This window comes from Ailuropoda melanoleuca, chromosome 16, assembly GCF_002007445.2.
Source record: "Ailuropoda melanoleuca isolate Jingjing chromosome 16, ASM200744v2, whole genome shotgun sequence".
Classification (NCBI taxonomy): domain Eukaryota; kingdom Metazoa; phylum Chordata; class Mammalia; order Carnivora; family Ursidae; genus Ailuropoda; species Ailuropoda melanoleuca.
In genome coordinates this window covers 62,534,002-62,552,875 of record NC_048233.1, presented here as the reverse complement: position 1 = coordinate 62,552,875, position 18,874 = coordinate 62,534,002, and the positions used below count along the sequence as shown (strand labels likewise).

The following is an 18,874-nucleotide window of genomic DNA, read 5'->3' as shown; positions in this document are numbered from 1 at the left end:
AATTCTTACCTGGTAAACAACTGGCTTCTTGGTGTGGCTCGCACAATCATTTCTGTCTACCCCCCCCACCCCAATTAGAACTAGGTTTCCTCAAATTCGCTTACACAGTAGTAAGATTGAGCTTTGTTTTGTGAATTTTTGCCATCTTAGGATGGTGTCTATATTCTTCTGCTTATTTCTTTTTGCTCTGGGCCTTAATGTTAACAAGATTTAAAAAAATGCTTTTCTTCTCTCTATAATGTTTGGCTCACCAAGGCCGAAAACAAATGCTTCCCTTTTCTGTTTCTCAAGAAAAAATCCATCTGTAGCGTTGTTTTTGTTTTTTGCTTGGTCCTGAAATAATTTCACTGCTCAGTTTTAAAGTTCAAAGTGCACGTACTTCGGGTTAGTATTAAAGTTTGATGGTGTTGACGGTGACTATCTTTGGAAAGCATTAATAGGATGTTTTAGAAATGACATTCATAATGGGTTCTAAACAAATGAATAGGGGTCCCCCCCTTCCCTTTTGTATGTGTATGTGTGTGTCTGATTCTTTAAAAATAAAAGACAGGGAATTGATTGCATGCAGAGTGTTGCTTCCTTTTGAAGCGGTTTTTTTTTTTTTTTTGGTTGTTGTTTTGGTTTTATTTGTCTAGTGTTAGTATTTACAGATCCTGGAGGTAGAGATACAAAATACATGGAAGAGGAGGAAAAAAAAGTGGAAATTGTCTGGTGGTTACTAGGAAGAAATTCAGAAGGTCTTAGAACGGCAGCACCTGAGAGCAGGGTGCGGTAGTCAAAATATTTACCTCATATTAAAGAAAGGCAAATCTAGTGTAAGAAATGAATACTAGATAAGGTTATGAAGTTTTAGAAACATTTAAAAGATATGAGGACATTTCAAATACTATGTTTGGCACTGTTACTTAAATATTTATATCTTTGAGACAAGTTGATGATTGAAAAAAAAAATCTGTTAATGGAGTTCATAATGTATCAAGATGGTCTGTATACACACTGTAGCATTATTGAAGACCAGTATTTTTGGGTAGTAAGTTATTAGGATATGGATAATTGATAATGTTTCCAGGAGAAAGGAAAGCACATTTTTAGAGTGGGTTTTTATCAGAGGAAAACAAAAATATACATTCCTCTGTAGCTTATTTTCCCAAAGCCTGCCTAGTGATTCAGATCAGCAAAACCCTTGGATCTGAGTTTTGGAAAAGCCCAGCTACGATTATTGTTCAACATGCACTTTTACTGAGTTTGTTAAGTTTCTTTTATATTTAAACTAAGGGTTCAAATATGCACATTCAATTTTTATAGTATTTATCTATTTGCAAAGCATATATTAACTAGTAATTGGGTGTTAATTTTATAGACATGATAGCCAGGGTAGTAAATCAATGACCTATTAAGTATTTTTGACAAGCAATTTACATATCTGATGACCTCACATTTCCTTTTCAGAGTCAAATGCTATATAATTGTTCCGTTGTGTGTTTGTATAAAATGAATCACAACATGGTAAGAAAAAGGTTAGAGTTATTAAAATAATAACCCAACTAAAATATTCATTTGAATTTATTCAGATTGTTCATAATGGTTTCAAAGGACATAGCAAAGCTTTTGTGGAGTATCTGCATATTTATTATCTATGGACTAAATTGATTTTTTGAAGTTGCTTTAAATTTTAAAAGCACCTTTGCTTAATATAAAAGCCCTTTAATTTTAACTGACAGATCAATTCTGAAACTTTATTTTGAAAGAAAATAGGAAAGAATTTGTGTCTTTCGAATTAAAAGAAGTGAAAAAAATAAACCAGACATTCTAAAAAAATAGAAGAAACCTGATTTTTAGTACTAATAAAATAGCGGGTGACAAAATAGTTGTCTTTTTGATTTTGATCACAAAAAATAAACTGGTAGTGACAGGATATGATGGAGAGATTTGACATCCTGGCGAATCACTGTCATTGATTCAATTATTCTAATTCTGAATAAAACCTGTATACAGTGTGTGTTTATGCTACAGTGGGTTTTTTTTTTTTAAGTGACTGACATTCATCATATTGGTTAGACAGTTTTAAAAACCTAGTCTTTGTTTTCTACAATGTTGTCAAGAACAAATAAAGTATAATTTGTGGTGTATTACAAGCAAACTGCTTAAAAATGCTAGTTATAACTGCTTCAAAATTTATTCTAACATCACTGAATATGCATTTTAGGAATTCAGTTTCTCCTAATGGACGTTAAGCGTCTTTTTAAAAATTGAGATTCTTTACTTTAATGCAAGTTACTTTTTAACTTTCACTTTTTGTCTATTTGCCAAAAGCTTTGAGAATATGGAACTATGATTCAAAAACCTAGTGTTTAATATGAAAACTGGTTCGATGTGCTATATACCCCCCAAATACATGTCTATATGGTTATAAATGTGCATACCCAACCCACGTTCCCAATTCACAAAGGGCTTACCTGATGCAATGGAAATCGGAGTCAGTTTCAGTTTGCTACTTTGTTTCAGACCTATGTTCTGTAAAAATCTCAGCAAGCTTCAATACTTGCTTTCCCCTAGCGTTAATGTAGCTGTCAGTTTGAATTTCAATCCTGAATTATGTCTGTTGACGTAATTTCATAATGCTGACTTCAGTTGTTTAGGATTACTAAACAGAAGACCGTCAACTACTTTTTCTATGCTTTCTGTCACTCAAGTTCTTTGTATTTATTAACTACTGTGGTAGACTACTGATCTTTAATGGAATCTTAATCCCAAAATGTTATTTTGTATTCATCAATTTAATAACAGGATGCATAAATGCAAAATTCATTTTATTATAGTCTTCACATATATTAGCAAATGAATTTTTCATTAAAAAAACTTAGCATTTTTTGGTGGCAAGTGACTTTTTCAGAAAGAAAATGTTTTTCATACGCAATTGTGAATTTCATATTGTTTTATATGCTACCTGCTGTAATATACACTTACAATGAACTAAGTGCCTTAATACACGTACACTAATGACCACTGTGAGGCACTTGGAGTTTCTCACATTTTATTTAAAAATAAAATTATCTGCTTTCTCTAAATATAGCATAAAACAAAATTTTAAAATGAAAGTAGTTTTGCTGTACTCTTTCTGCATAAAAAGTTGGGTAAGGAAAATGAAGAGCGGTGGCCTCATTTTGCAGTCCTAACTGTTTTTCAAGGATTGGAGGGTCAAATCGTTAAGAAAAATATTTACATAAGCTATTAGCAATCATAATTAGAGTGTCATATAATTCTGCATGCAACGACTAAGGAGGAATCGCTAGAAGTCCAGGTGCTTCTTGCCTCCGGCCATCATGCCACAGCCTGGGCCCAGCAGCTTGGAGGATTCTGCCAGATCCTGTTTGCTTGAGCGGCTCACTGTGTCTGACAAGTCTGGAGGCAAATGCAGTCGCTGTGGCAGAAGATTTCGGAAGGAAAGAAAGAAGGAAAAAAAATTAATTTTGCTTTAGCTAGCACACTTCAGAATACAATATTATGCTCTGTTGATCAGCATTTAGTCCTGCAGATGAAATTCCTGCTAAAACAGTTCTTTAGACCGAGACCCAATATAATCACATCTTCTTGCTACTAGGTTTTACAAATTATAGCCATCGCAGACACTGGACCAGGGATCTTAGTGGAACGTTTCCAGAGTCCAAACCTAAACACATTAAGATTTCTCTTATTTAGGTCAAAATGAAAATATGTAAATGCCCAAATAAAGGCATACTTGAAAAAGAACACTATTGAGATAATGGCGGGGTTGTTTGTTGGCTTGGCTTTGTTTTTGCCAGGGTTCCAAAATGCGATTTTTAAATTGAATGTAGCTTCTCAGCAATTATGGATTCCTCCAATGCTTGTTTCCGTTTGTCTATTAAGCTGACCTCATGATTCTATTTCAAGGCTATACTTTTTTTAGGAACTTACAATTTTTGTAGAAATATTGACATAATGAAAAAAAAAGATACCAATCATAGGATCAATATTTTTTATATCTTTGGATAAGTCAGCTATGACATCTGTTTCACATCTTGGTAAGTGTGTTTCTATGCATGACATTGGTCATGTTTTCAAAAGTACAGCGTAGCTCTGAACATCTCCCCCATCTTAACTATTTTTCTGCAGATAGAGGATGATTCAAGCAGATGCACAAACTGACCATAATTGCACAACAGTTACTGTAATTAGGGAGAAATATTCATATAGCAAAAGAACTCTTTTGGTTTTCAAAAGGATGTCTATCAAATTCCTTTAACGACAGTGTCCCCAGCCCATACAATTTTCACAAAAATCCAAACTCAAAGAAACATGTCTGTTGTGGGAGGCACAGAGTGGGTGTGGGAGGCTAAAGGTAAGTGAGGTAGGATGGGGGTATCCAGTGATGACTAGCCAAAGCCTTGCAGGAGTGAACTGACCTGGAGACAACCTATCTGAAACCCTTCATTTGGAAAACTCCCTACAACATGGAAAAAAAAAAAAAGATGAAAAAGGTAGAACCATTTTTTTTTTTTTTTGGTCAAAATACTATGATCCATCAGCATATGTTCTGGAGAGTTTCTTTCCTGATAAAAGGCTTCTTTTTTTTTTTTTTTTAAAGGTTTTATTTATTTATTTGAGAGAGAGAGAAAGCCAGCCAGCAAGAGAGGGAACACAGGCAGGGGGAGTGGGAGAGGAGAGGAAGAAGCAGGCTCCCAGCAGAGGAGCCCGATGTGGGGCTCGATCCCAGGACTCCGGGATCATGCCCTGAGCCAAAGGCAGACGCTTAACGACTGAGCTACCCAGGCGCCCCTGATAAAAGGCTTCTTTAGTGCCATGTAAACACAAGCTGTGTGCAGAAGATCAAAGTATTTTAAAACGTTAAAAAAATTTACAATATTCTCCTTTGACTTCAGTTTTCAGGTACTTAGTTTTTAATGCAAATATACCTAGAAGGGAAGATACTACTATGGATCTATGACCAACAAAGATGTCAGACAGGTCAAGAAAATGCTGTCACATGCATGCAGTAATATCTGGATAGCAATACTCATTTGTATCCATAGTACCCAGACTGTCATATATTAAATAACTAAATGTCTATTTCTTCAATGATTTTTAAAAGCTCAAATAAAGACATACTTGTTTGTTTTAAACAATTCTTTCATTTCTTCATAGCCTGTTTTTGTTTTTGTTTTTTCCAGAAAGGACTGCAGGCAGAAATGAAAGCATGAAAGGTTCAGGAATCTAAAAGACATGCGTGACTCTAAAGTCTGAGGTTATGAATGTCTTTGCAGTGTTAACTCTATCAGCGTTCATGTGAGGAAATGGGAGGGAAAGAGACATTTAATTACATGTCTGAACTCTAATGTTTCTCTAAGATCCTATAGTTATTGCTAATGAGTAGGATACATGATCTGAAGGTTATCTGAAACTTAAAGAAAATTCACTATCAAAAAACGGGTGTGTGTATACTTTTGGTTGGGACCTCATAAGATTATGTCAGATGGTGATTAGGCTATTTAGGTAATCAACTGGATTCAATAAATACTTCGAATCTACTCAAAGTAAGGTGAACAGAGCACCTTCCCCATTACTTCTAATTCCAGGAGCACGAGTAAGACAAGCACAGTGGTAACCATCCTCTGAGCCCTCTAAGCGATGTCTGCAGGAAAGGAGAGACAAAGCTGGAATCGGGTGGAGGAGGGGAGGGGAAAGCTTCATGGAGATGGGCTAGGTGTTAAATAATGAATTGATTCTGACATGCAGAAATGGTGATTTGCTTAACAGGGGAGCTGGTACATCTTTAAGATGCATTTGGGTGAAGGGTCATAGTGTTCTGATAATCTAAATGAGGAAACTAGTGTAGTTGTTCAGAACCAGCACAGGACAATTTATTTCGGGAGCTTACCTATTTGCTAAAAATTTCTCTTCCTCTGCTTCTCTAGGCCATGAACGTGAGCCAGTTGGCTGAAAGCCCTTCATAGCAAAAGTAGCTAAATGTGACGTGTGACATGCTTGGAAATCTTTCAGGTTGAATGGGTTTGAAGAAAAGTCAAATATCATTTGTTTGTAACTTCTGAGCACAAAAATTTTGGTTGATATGGTTAAATGCTTCTAACCAAAGGCTACATGGTCAACGCTAGTTTGTATACTTACGTCCTTTGAAAAAGCCCAAGGATGGCTCTTGGAACTACGTGAGTGATTTTGCAGGCTCTGTTGATGGTTACTTGAATGAGCTTACTCTGCACTCTAAATTCTCAAGCCGTGGGTTTTGTTTTCTTCCTCTCTGAGCCCTCCTACCCCCCGTGCGCCATGTCAGTATGATGTGAGCAGTGAGGAAGAAGGAGAGATCAGGTTCCAGGCTTGCCAGGTGTGTCAGGGACCTTTCCTTTGAGGCTTCCAAAGCACTTACACACTTGACGTGTACATGTTCAGATAAGGCTGTACCCCAGATCTGTCTTCTGAAAAAATATGCTGTAAGATACTTTGCATAGCATGTGACCTCCTTTCGACTAAAGCTGCAAGGCTGTGGGGACATATAACATATAGACCTTGAGGTTTCACTGAGTAATGATTTAAATAAAAATCAGACTATTAAAAAAAATACCATACCATTTTCAACCTTGGAAACCAGTCAAGGTCTTCCTCTTTCTCATTTTATACCTGGAGTTCTGAGGCAAAGGCCCAAAACATATCTTACATCTTGAGTGGAAATTTTTCCCATCTGATTTTCTTTTCCCAGATTCTGGGAGGAAGAGACCATGCTGCCAATGCAGGAGATGCATATCTGGCTGTCTGCCTATTTTTTCCATTAATGCCTTGTCTAAAATGATGCCTTCTGTGTAGGCAAAGGGATTTGAGAAAGACATGACAACTCCCAATTTCTCACAGAGGCCTAGGTGATCTGCAGTGATCCCACTGGATTAATGGGTCCCTCTTCTCTGGTGCTGCAAGGTGGGAAACAGTGGGGCTGCCAAAATACTCTGGCAGATTAGGGGAGCTCCTGCCAAAAGGCACCCTTAGGCCGCTATGGAGTCCCGGGTCAGAATAAAGCAACAGCAGCAGGAGAGCATTGCTCTGCAGCAACGTGGGGTACCAAGCCGAGCCAGACTTCAAGATTCTTCCCCCTCTGCCTACATCTCTGTCTCTTTGTTGGGCTTAGCCACTGGCTGTATGTTGTTCCTTCTTTTTTTTTTTTTTTTTTTAAAGATTTTATTTATTTATTCGACAGAGATAGAGACAGCCAGAGAGAGAGGGAACACAAGCAGGGGGAGTGGGAGAGGAAGAAGGAAGCTCATAGTGGAGGAGCCTGATGTGGGGCTCGATCCCGGAACACCAGGACCACGCCCCGAGCCCGAAGGCAGATGCTTAACCGCTGTGCCACCCAGGCGCCCCTGTATGTTGTTCCTTCTTGAGTCAGCAACTAAATGGGTCCTATAGACACACAGGATTGGATTTCCCGGCCGCACAGTTTCCTTTCCTAATTCCTTTCTCCCAGCCTGCCAGCCCTGTGCTCAGCACTCACAGTTCCCAGACAGAAGGGGCAAGATAATGAATCTAGATTACACCTGGATTTGAGACAAATTGCAGGTAAATACCCATTAAAGTAAGTTTAATCAATTTATATTTTTCATATTTTGCCAAGACCAAAGCACCAGGCACTGTTTTCTGTTTGATGTAGTACATTTTAACCCTTCCCAGATGAAGAGAGAGTTGTTTTAATCCTTTTTATATTTTGACATTTCCTGAACAGTCACACTTCGCATTAATCAGAGTCACAGAAATCAGTGTTAATATTTCAAAATACTTTCTAATAGATTTTTCTTTTGTTCTTTAAAACACAGCCATTTTATCTTATTTTTTGTTTAAGGTTTTATTTTTAAGTAATCTCTACACTTGGCATGGGGCTCGAACTTACAACCCCGAGATCGAGAGACTCATGTTCTACCGACTGGGCCAGCCAGGCGCTCCCACAGCCAACTTAAATGAAAACTTGTAAACACCTTAGAATGTATAGGCTCTCCACTGGTCACTTAACAGAGGCAGCTAGTGAAAGTTTGATACGTCCGTCCGTCCGTCCCTCCCTCTCAGTGACCTTGGACAAGTCAGTTCTCCTGTGTGAGTCTCAGTGTCTCCTCATCTATCACTGGGGGATAATTCTCCCTTCAAGAGACTGCTTCAGGATCAAATGAGACATAGAAGTACATCTTCTCTGAAGTATCAAGTAGTACACTAATTTATTTATATCTCTTCTTGCTCCAAAACAAGTTGAGATGGCTTATAAAATACATATGGTTCAACAAGAAAAAAATAAGTGAGTTTATTAAGGCAAGGAAACAATTCTACAAACGTAATAAACTGCACGGCATTATAAGCAACAACAACAGAACATCCGTCTTAGCCAGCAGGTCTCAGTCACTATGCTGGCGTCTGAGCACTGAGTGTACGTTACCCTCTCCTGCGGCCCTGTAAAGAAACCAAAAAGGAAACTGCGATCATAGTCCTGGTTTCTGGAAAGGTTTAAAAAGCCTAAACCGTTTCCCTCATACTTAGGGACGCAGTAGTGAAAATGCGGCATGTTGAATGCCTGGCTTCTGGGCCAGCTGAGTATGTGCAAGGTGGTACCGCACAGGCAATTTGGGGTCCGTCTTATTTTAAAAATCTGTCTTTTGCACATGTCCTCACTGCTGACAGAAGAACTAATAAAGGACATGTCAGAAGATGAAGCTTCTCTACTCGAGTTTTAAAAGCATCTCCCCCTCTTTACGTGACGAAGAGAAAAAACAAATTAACAAAAGACACACCATCTTATTCCATTCCAGATTTTCTTCAAGAGCCATGTGACGCCCTCACCTGAAGGATGACTCGCTGACTTCTGAAACCATATTCTGGTTATGAGCCACTGCTATGAATGGCAGGGACTGAACAAGATTATAGGCTGAGTAGCTGGAATCTAGACACACTCCCACCACCCCTTCCAATAAATGGCTTAAAAAAAGGCAGAAGTTTATTTCTCTCCCACTTTATAGTCCAGGAGTAGGAGATTCTGAGCTGTGAGGACTGGTTTGCTGTCCTCAACAGGGCCTTCTTCCACTTTTGGCCCAAAGGCTGCTGTTGTCGTTTTCTCTCAGCTGGTGGGAAGAAGGGGCCAAAAAGGCCAGATCTGGAGCTGAACACATCACTTCCACTCATGTCCAGAACTCAGACATGGCTGCACCTGGCCGGCTACAAGGGAGGCTGGGAAATGTGAAATGTGTAAAATGTCCAACAAATCGATTCCTATGGAAGATGGAGCAAATGGCTCTTGGGAGATAAGCAGCAGTGAGCTATAGTTTCAAGAAGGGCCACAGCAATACGAGCACGAGCCGGAAGCATCCCTGCAGTGTGGGAACTGCCAACAACTGCCGGGGGCTCCATTCTTGCTTTCCGACCAGGACATGCACACCTGATGTCTCCACTAGCTCAAGGGGTGGGGGCCAAAGCAGTGGTCAGAATCTCTCTTGCTCTCTACATAAAAAGAGGTATTTCTCTTTCTTTAGTGGAAGGATGGGCTTCCTTCCACTGGCACAGGGTGGAGGGCAGAGGGAGGGAGACAGATGCAGCAGGCCTGGTATATTCATCATCATGGTGTGGCTACTATCTCTTCACAAGATGTTATTTTTTATTTTATTTACTTGTTTATTTCTTTAAAGATTTTATTTATTTATTTGAGAGGGAGAGAGAGAGAGAGTGAGAGACAGCATGAGCGGGGAGGAGAGGGAGAAGCAAGCTCCCCACGAGCAGGGAGTCCAATGCGGGGCTTGATGTCAGGACCCAGGGACCATTCCTGAGCCGAAGGCAGATGCTTAGCCGACTGAGCCACCCAAGTGCCCCTCTTCACAAGATTTTAGAGTGTTCTTTCAACATGCAAAATAAATCAGTGTCATAGTAATGATTACATTTACATTGTTACACTCATTCCATCATTATTACATCATGACAGTGTAATGTTATATTGCAATTATTCTGTATCTGGTTAAAATTTTACAACGTGGAAGATGCATCTGCCTAATTTTTGGTGAGTTTTGTGTCACTCTCCTATATGAGTAGACCAGGAGAAACAATGGCAGAACCAATTTTTGCTCTTTTTGGATTGGTAAGTGTACATTTGGTAGTGGCTGAATATTTCTGGAAAAAATTCTGACAAACATGGTCAGGTTTTAAGTTTTAGTTTTTGTTTAAAAATGCAATTCATTCTCAGGGTTTAAGATTAAAATTGTTTTATTGAATGTCATAATTATACTATATCTTTTGAATTGAAAACAATTCATTCAGTTCTTCCTGATTGATCTGAAAATTAGACAAAATTTCAGAGCTGGCATATTGCATACTGGCTGCCCATTGAAAAATGCTCAGGTGTGCAATTATTTTGACCGTCAATTATATCTGACAGTATTGTCTTGCCTCCAAACTCACCTCTCTGAAAGCAGATTGTGAAGAACTCACTTGTCTAAACAAAAGTGTGATTTGTGAAAAGGCATGTGTCTGTGGCAGAGATTGCTAGCTTCCTCTCAGTATCTATTCTCTTCTTTTGCAGTCAGTAAAAGAATCTCTGAATATTGGTGCGGCACATGGCCTCCCAGAATAAAGGTCACATTTCCCAACTTCTCTTGCCAATAGATGAGGCTGAGTGACTCAGTCCTGGTCACTTCATCTTGAGCAGAAGTGCGGTGGTTAAGTTCAGGGTCAGATCTGTGAATAAGGGGAGGTGTCTTTTACTTCCCCTCTCCCTAACCTCGGGGAGAGGGCCCCCATCCTGGGCCTTGATCCTCCCTCCCTCATGGGGTGAGGAATCCCAGGGCAAAGAGGACGTGCCTCTTCTTTACAGGACATGCTCTGGGTATTCAGAATTCAGAACTCCCTGTCCTGATGTCCTGTCTGTGTAGGTCTTTTCCCCACGTTCGTGCACAAAGGGAAAATCATGTTGTCTATATGCACACCCCGGAGTCCCGGGAATAGCCAAGGAACTGCTGTTTGCGTGGCGTGTGCATGGAGTTTGGATATGCAGGCGTGGGAAGAGAAAGGGGGTGGACTGCAGGCCAAGTCTTCCTACATCTCTAAGTTCTAGACTGGAACCTGTATCTTCAATTTAAACTTGACTTTCCAGAAAGTTGTATTTGCGAAGGAAGGAAGATAATACATATTTTGTGGTTTCTTGGCTTGAGAACTTTAGAATTTTAGGCATATGATAATTATGTGATTCTTTATTTGCCTTACTGCTCTAGGCTCCACAAATGTTAGCAGCAAGCCTAACTTCCCTCTTCCCGACTTGCTGAAATGTGGACTTGAGGGTGGGTGCTGAAGCAGCCATTCTGGACCATCACTTGGAAGTTATGCGTTGAGGAGGGGGGACAGCAGAGTGAGAAAATTAGTGTAGGGTTTCCCGATACCATCTGGCCATCCAAAGACCCTGGGTCCCTAACTTGGACTTTAAAGTGAGACATAAGTGAACTTCTACATTATTTAAGCCACTGTATTTTTGGAGCTCTGCAGTAAAGGCCTGACAGGTGTCCTGTTTATGCAGCATTTGGTACCTGCAAGATGGAGCACCTGAGTTCCGTGAGTTAAATGGCTTGGTGGTTGGAAAGTGGGCGGTGAGGTCAGATTGCAGACGGGAAGGCTGGTGACCCTTGTTATGATGGCGATAACTTGGAAAGCACCCCGTATACCTCCTGAGCAGTGGCTCCAGGCAAAGTGCTGGAGGAATTCAGGATACTGTGTTAGCCGCTTCTTGCCACTTTCAGCAAAGTTATTTATAAAAGAGAAAGGAACTCAGGCTAGAGCTAGAGAATTTGGAAGGAGGGTTTGAAGGGCCCATGCCTCTTAAAGGAGGTGCTCTGCCTGCCTCCCAGAGTCTACACTGATGAAAGGCTTGGTAAATTGGAGCCTCAGAGGACTGAAGAAGCCCAACTGTTTCTGCCTCGCACACTGCGGCACGCAGCCTTCACGGGAGGTGTCTGTGCCCCAAGCCTTGCTGAAATACCCTCAATACGGTACTGGCTACAAAATTGGAGCCAGCTCAGAGATGAAAGTCACATGAAGGGTCTCGCCTTCCCTCTCAAGCTGATGATTTTATTTATTTATTTTTAAAGATTTTATTTACTTATTTGAGAGACAGAGAGTGTGAGCACAAGTGAGGGGCAGAGGGGAAAGGAGAGGGAAAAGCAGACGCCCTGCTGAGCAGGGATCCTGATGTGGGGCTCGATCCCAGGACCCTGAGACCATGACCTGGGCCGAAGGCAGACACTTAACTGACTGAGCCACCCAGGTGCCCCCCCCTCAAGTTGATTATTCTAGATGGAGTCAAGCTAGTTACTAACAAGGTGAGAGGGATGTGGGTAGAACAGAGTGGCCAGAAAATAAGACTCAGGCCTTAGAAGGTAACAGCTGTGGTATACAAGTATCCACTCCAACCTCCGGAGGAGGGAAAGGTGTGAATTACCCTTCTCGAATTAGAGGCGTTGGTACTAGAGTCTACGGGTGGAAGAGAAGCAGCAGTTACCTTCCTGCGGCTCTCAGTCCTGCAATTCGCAAGCACGACTGCAGGGACCTTGGTTTCTTTTGCATCAGTATTCCAGTGACTGGTCAATGGCTCCATGGGAGTTGACAGGCAGGTGCAGAAGTGGAGGCCAGATCAGTGTTTCAGTGCCCGCTTACTTGCTTCGTGGGGGTCAAGGAATATTGCAGGGGTAGCCGTGAGAAGGTACCAAGCCCAAGATCATAGCCATAGAGGTGCGCGAGTTCAGTCAACAGCCCTCGTGCTGGCCTCCCAATTCCCCGCCTTCCTGACTGAGGAAGCAGCAGTGTCACTGAAGGCCAGTTTGGTGGCAATGTCCTTCAGCCCTTCCCATTATTTCGTTAGCCCCCTAGTTTTCTGGGATAAACTCTCTCTCCTCTACATAAAATAATTCGATGGGACGGGCTTCCTGCTGCTGAATCCTAGAACTATGTCCAGACAACTCCTTGGCTGTGACTCCTTGCATGTGGAACTGAACGGAAGTGAACAGACTGGGAACCTTGATGGGATTGTACTGCCAAAGAAACCACAAGCCTGGTCAAAAGTCTATGATTACTCAACCCCTAAAATGATTTTAGGTCCCCAAACCTGATCAATCAAAACTGTGCAGCCCCCCAAGAGCACACTCTCTGACGGTGACTTCACATAGCCATGAATGATAATGGTCAATGAATAACTTCCTAAAAGGATACAGAGGATAACGGACAAGGGAGTTCCTTCCAGAGAGCAGAACTGGGGACTACAAACGGGGCTGAAGTCCTCCACTGTGAGGGCAGAAGGCTGTGCGTGGATACTTGGTTCCAAGGGCTGTGGACTGTGACAGAGACTGATGATTATCCTGCATTATCTACCCTCCCTTTTTCCTTTGGTAGAAGAACTCTTGAATTGGAGGCCATCCTGAATAAAAACTCCATTTCCATGCTTTCCTTTCAGATAGTTGTGGATCACGTGACCAAATTTGAACAGAGTAGAAGTAATGTTGCAACTTCAGGATGCTGGAATGGTATCTGAATTCAGGCAGCCTGGCTTCAAAGTCACATTCTTATTCATTACTCTACGTGCCAGAACTTTTCCAAGTAGTAGAGAAAAAAGAGTGAACAAGACAGGCAAGATCCCTCCTTTCAAAGAACTTACAACTTCATGAAGGGACAATACATGGACATTTACATGACTCAAGGAGACATAGCTAACATACAGGAAAGCAAACAAAGATAATTCAGATAGTGAGAGGTGCTTTTAAGGAAATAAAACATGGCAATATGATATTGGTTGGGGTGGTACCACCTTATTTAGTGAAAGCCTTTCTGCAGAGTACATTTGAGCTAAGATTTTCAGTTTGAGAAGGGACCTATGAAGACCTGGAAAAAGAAGTTTCTAGGCAGAGGTCATCAAATGCAAAGCCGTAAGGCAGGAATAAACTCGGCATGTTTGAAGGACGGGAAAAAAGTCAGCGTTTTGGAGCAGTCAACAAGGGAGTGACTGTGAGAAATTTGGTTTGCTAGGTGGGTATCAGATTGTGTAGGGTTTGTAAGTGACTTGGACTTAATTCTTAGAGCAAAGGGTAGCAAAGGAGTGATGTGAATTTATTTTTCTGCATAAAGGGCTATCTCACCCATATCCTTATAAACCATGCATAGACGTTTTTTACAATGTAAAATAAGAGTTGCAAACAGATATATCCTATTAAAGATAGAATTTTCTAAAAGGTGGTGTACACTTGCTCTTCTAGATGCCACTTTCTTCTGATTCAGAAGCAATATTCTCTCTCCTAAGTGACCCACAGTATCTGCCTATTCCCATCCTCCTCCTACGGGGAGTGGTGGTTCCCAGTCTCCTGCAGAGAGCAGGAAGCTTCTAGCTGGAGTGGTTGGGCCCTGTGTGAAATGTTCGTGGAGGAGAAACTCTGTCAGTACTGTTTTGGGGATGGTTTGCAGAGTTTAATCCTCTTAAATTGTGAGCCAGTATCTTTTGGACAATATGGTCATAAGAATACCACCTAGTGTCAGGCCCAATGTTCCTGAACTTTCAGGCATTTAAGATGTGGGGAAGTCATGTTAATTTCCTCTTTTATTTCCTATGTGGACAGAGAACAAACTAGATCACGCCTAAAGAACTTTGCTTACAATAGTTTTACCTTCCAAACAAAAGTCAGTATCTTTTTTTCTTTTCTTTTGACTTCTCCTTTATTCTTTGGCACATTTTCTTCTCATTAATGTTCTAACATGGGTAGGACTGAAAAAAAAATCATATGATAGATGGAGTAAGATGGCTTAAATTGTTACTTAAACTTGGACAGCGGAAATGCTTGAAAGCACCCCCATTAGCTTCTTCTCTGGGATAAAGGGATGGGATGGATAAGTCCACACAGCCACTGCCATCTCTGTGAACCCCTGCTTGTGAACGACTGCCTGAATGAGACTCTCCCTATCTCCCCAACTGACTCCCTTCCATTCATTTTTCCTTAATTGTGCACAGGGCTTCTCACTCTGGCAATCTTTTTACTGGTCTCCAACTGCTGCTTACCCCAAGGCTTGTGTGGCTCTGGAACGCACAATGCAGGCCAGAGCATATAAGCTCCAGAGTGCGTAGAATTTGAATTAAGCTTCAGCAGGGCCAAGCTGAGAGATGTTTGAGCCCTAGGGCCTACTGCTGCTATGGCAGTAAATGGAAGAAGACTGGGACCTTCCTGTGCACAGACTGTCTTTTTGATAGGCTCCTCAAGCCTGCTTTGTCCAGGAAGCCCCCTTCCACCCTCTGCAAGTGAGGAAACGCTCAGGAGCAGCATTTTACATACTAGACCTCAGGTGGCTTAACAGTAGTAAGATATTTTAAGAGCATACAGTGTTTTAGAGCTGAATGCTCAGCCTGAAAACAACAACAACAACAACACTTTTTTTAGAAATAAATTCAAACTACTAATTATATGAGAATTTCTTTTTATCCCCTTTTTTCTTTTAAAGCATACAGAAACTATTCTGGTGGTGCCAAAAGGTAACATTCCCTTTGTTTTTGTCTACTAGAATTCCAACTAATGTTTCCTCCTTACTATCATCGGAAACCTCTGACTCCGTAAACGGTGAGCAGATCAACATGTGTGTAAACTCCAGGTTGATCCCTAAATCCCAGAGATTTCTAGAACTACGGCAGATCCGCTATTCAATTTAGAGACTGTCAGAGGTCTGACTGATAGTTTATGGAGCAGATGAAGTCTAATATGCGAACAAGCAGAAATCAGGGAATTCTGAAATCAGACAACTGCTTAAGTTATCATATTAATGTCAATCCACTAAATAACTTTCAAAACTGGCAGCTGTTGACGAACACTCCTTTTGGAAATGTGGCAATCATATCTTTTCTTTGTATATAAGGACAGCATATATAAAAAAATATATTGATTTCCTTTTGGCTGTCCATGAATGAGTCCCGAGAGCATAATGGCCAATGTGTTTGCTTGCATAATGCCCTACAGTGTATGCAGAACATTGCTCCACCAAGCCCTGAGATGGGGTATGAAGGGCTCGGTGGAAATGGCACTGTAAACCATCCTGACAGCACTAAATTTCCCGACCACTCTACGGTTCCTCTGAGACCCCCACACTGCAGGGTCTGCGAGTTCCTGGGGATGAAGAAAGAATTTTTAATGGGGCCAAATGTAGGTGTTTACAAGGGGGGATTGTTGTTTTTTATTAGGAGCTGCCTTATGTTCAATAGTTGTATTTACTTTGTCAAGCTAGCCAGAATTAGAAATCCCCATTGCTAGGCAGCCTAGAGCGTCTGCGAAGTATTTCTGGGCATTCAGAACTGAAGCATGTGCTGCCCAAAGGCAGGTTTCATTACAGTGTGTTATTTAGTCCTCCTTCGTCCCCCCTCCCCCCACACCCCCAGATCACAGTGCTTCTATAACAGGAAATCTTGGTTACTTTATGCTGAAACATATTTACATGACTGAAACACGACAATTAACACATTTGTAAAGCTTGAGGGATAGGCACACTTTAATGGTTTTTTGAAGTAGGCTGATTTCCTGGAGCTTTTAATCTTATTTTATTTTGTTCTGCATGCATGAACAAGTTCTTCTTTACTATAGGTATTTGACACAGTCTACCTGGTATGAATGTGGATGAAAAGAAAATTATAAAAAAATTAACTTAATGTTTCTATCTTTGCCAAACCATTCCTAACTTCTTTCGCCAGTTCAATGTATATTGAGGGCTATGCTCTTATTTTTGACGTGTTGTCTTTTATACAAAGGCAGTTAGGAAGTACATTTTGGGTTTGACAAAATGAAACATGGCTTTCTCTATACCAACTGTATGAAAACTTTTCATAGTGAATGAAAAAAAGCAGTTACAGCAGTGATTCCTTCTTCATGTTCAGATAAAAGTACACTCTCCTAAGTGGTGTACTTTTTACTTGCTCCAAACTTAAATTAACAGGTGGTATTAAGTACTATTACTTGATAAGTGCGATTGTGTGTGTATGCCCATTTATACATATACATATAAATATATAACATGGCAATGTTATCATGAGTCTTTTAATATCTTTTAAGTCTATAGATCAATTACTGAAATCTTGGTAAAATTCAGAAAAAAAGCCTTTCCTATCAGAGCCCTCTAAAATAAAATGAAAACTCCCACTTTCCCTTTGATATCTGAAAGCATGCTATCCCTGGAAACCACGCAGCCCAACTCTCACTTAAAAGTTTATGGCAAATTTACAAATTACACTGGTTTCAAACAGTCACCCAGTACCTCTATCTCCACCCTCCATAGACCTCCCTCCTCACCAGTTTCAAAGGGAGCTCGGTGAACAGACTGGGCAAAGCAAGAGCCCTCTCTCTACATGCCTTAGGGGAGTGATGGGGGAGAACCAGACCGAGCGCTGTAGCTGAGGGATACAGATTAGGGATGAGGACATAACTCCAAAGAATAACTCTGCTGAAGGAACTTCACTGATAAGTAAGCAGAGAATCAATTTAGTCTTAGATAGAAAACCTCTCTATGAATAAGGGAAAATAAAGTCAAAGGAAATGAAGCAAATAAAGGAAGAAAAAAAATACTGATGACCAGAAAAGAGCAATATATTTGTGAGTATATAGACAAATGATTATGCCTACTTTTAGGGATTTTTTTTCCTCTTTGTTTATTTGGCTTAATTAAAATGTATGTTTCTACAGAAATGTTAACAAGAGCTAAGTTTGATTTTCACATGAATAATTTAGAAGTAATTTCTCATAGAGATTATTTTCTATTCTTTAAAAACTCATTTGCTTTTAAATGTGGAGTATTTCTTCCCCCACCACTTAACTCTACCACTGTGTCAAATCTTTTTACAAGGAGGTCTGAAAAAATCTTCAAAATGTGGAACCAACAACCTGATACACTGAATTGGCTAAGGTTTTCATTGTTGAAGGGAGAGTCACTCTGGTTCAAGTAGAGACTCTGAAGTTTACTGTCATTTCAGCCAGGGTCTGCAGGTATGCTACGGGAATGTTCCTTTGGTATTTGCGAAATTACACTCCAAAATGAAATAAAGGAGGGAAGTGATTTTGTAATTGTTATGTAGGGTTAATTCTCTAAGCTTTAAAGATCTAAGTTAATGAAATATACATATTTCTGTTTGATTCTCTTAATATTATAAGCACCGAAAAATTTCTCAAGGCATTAAAAGCACAGGAAAGCACGATTTATGGAAAAAGACCATCAAATGGTCTCTAAAGTTCAATATTGACAAGTTTCACAATTTGGCAAATGATGATGAAAAAATGGAGTTTTTCCTTTAAAAATATATCAAGTAGTGGTATTTTTCCTTCTGTCTTTCATTCTATCTTAAGTCCTTAAGAGATATTAGTTGCTCTAAAGTCGGTTATTTAAGCAAATACATAAAATAATTATCCAAATATTTATAAATTACAAAATATATTACAAGCATATCACATTCCTGGATCTCAGTGAAAAATTGCCACATGTATCTTCAAGTTACCATTATAAATTTATTTTTAGGTAACGCTAATATTTATAAGTACTTACACCCTAAATCTATTAAGTGACTTGTATATTTTAACAGTCCATCTTACGTATTTTACAAATGACTTCTTGAACATAAACTAGAATTTGTAACTAAATGCCAATATTTCACACAAAAGGATCATATTTGATCATATCGATCATATATGTAAGTCATGAGTCAAAAACTATCCCAAAAGCTATGGAAAAAATAAAAATGGGAACATACTCCTTACTTCTAAAGTAGTCAAAAGAATTTCCAAACTTATGTCAATTAAAGGGATACAGTAATATCTGCACTGTATTCCAACACCCTGAAGCC

At 40.1% G+C, this 18,874-nt stretch overlaps 1 protein-coding gene and 1 long non-coding RNA gene across 3 annotated transcripts in view; one reads left to right on the top strand and one right to left on the bottom strand.

The window, feature by feature from the left end:
• Positions 1 to 2,796: 2,796 nt before the first annotated feature.
• ELP4 (elongator acetyltransferase complex subunit 4) overlaps positions 2,797 to 18,874 on the bottom strand; it is a 244,991-nt gene continuing 228,913 nt past the window's right edge. For both annotated transcript variants that reach the window (XM_011222740.3, XM_002917478.4), the window contains one exon: positions 2,797 to 3,421. In XM_011222740.3, the coding sequence (XP_011221042.2) occupies positions 3,276 to 3,421 (146 nt within the window). In that variant the 3' untranslated portion in view covers positions 2,797 to 3,275. The remainder of the gene's footprint in view (positions 3,422 to 18,874) is intronic.
• Positions 17,478 to 18,874, top strand: part of LOC117796728 — a 112,187-nt gene continuing 110,790 nt past the window's right edge. The window contains exon 1 of the long non-coding RNA XR_004621380.1: positions 17,478 to 17,633. This is a non-coding gene — a long non-coding RNA (uncharacterized LOC117796728). The remainder of the gene's footprint in view (positions 17,634 to 18,874) is intronic.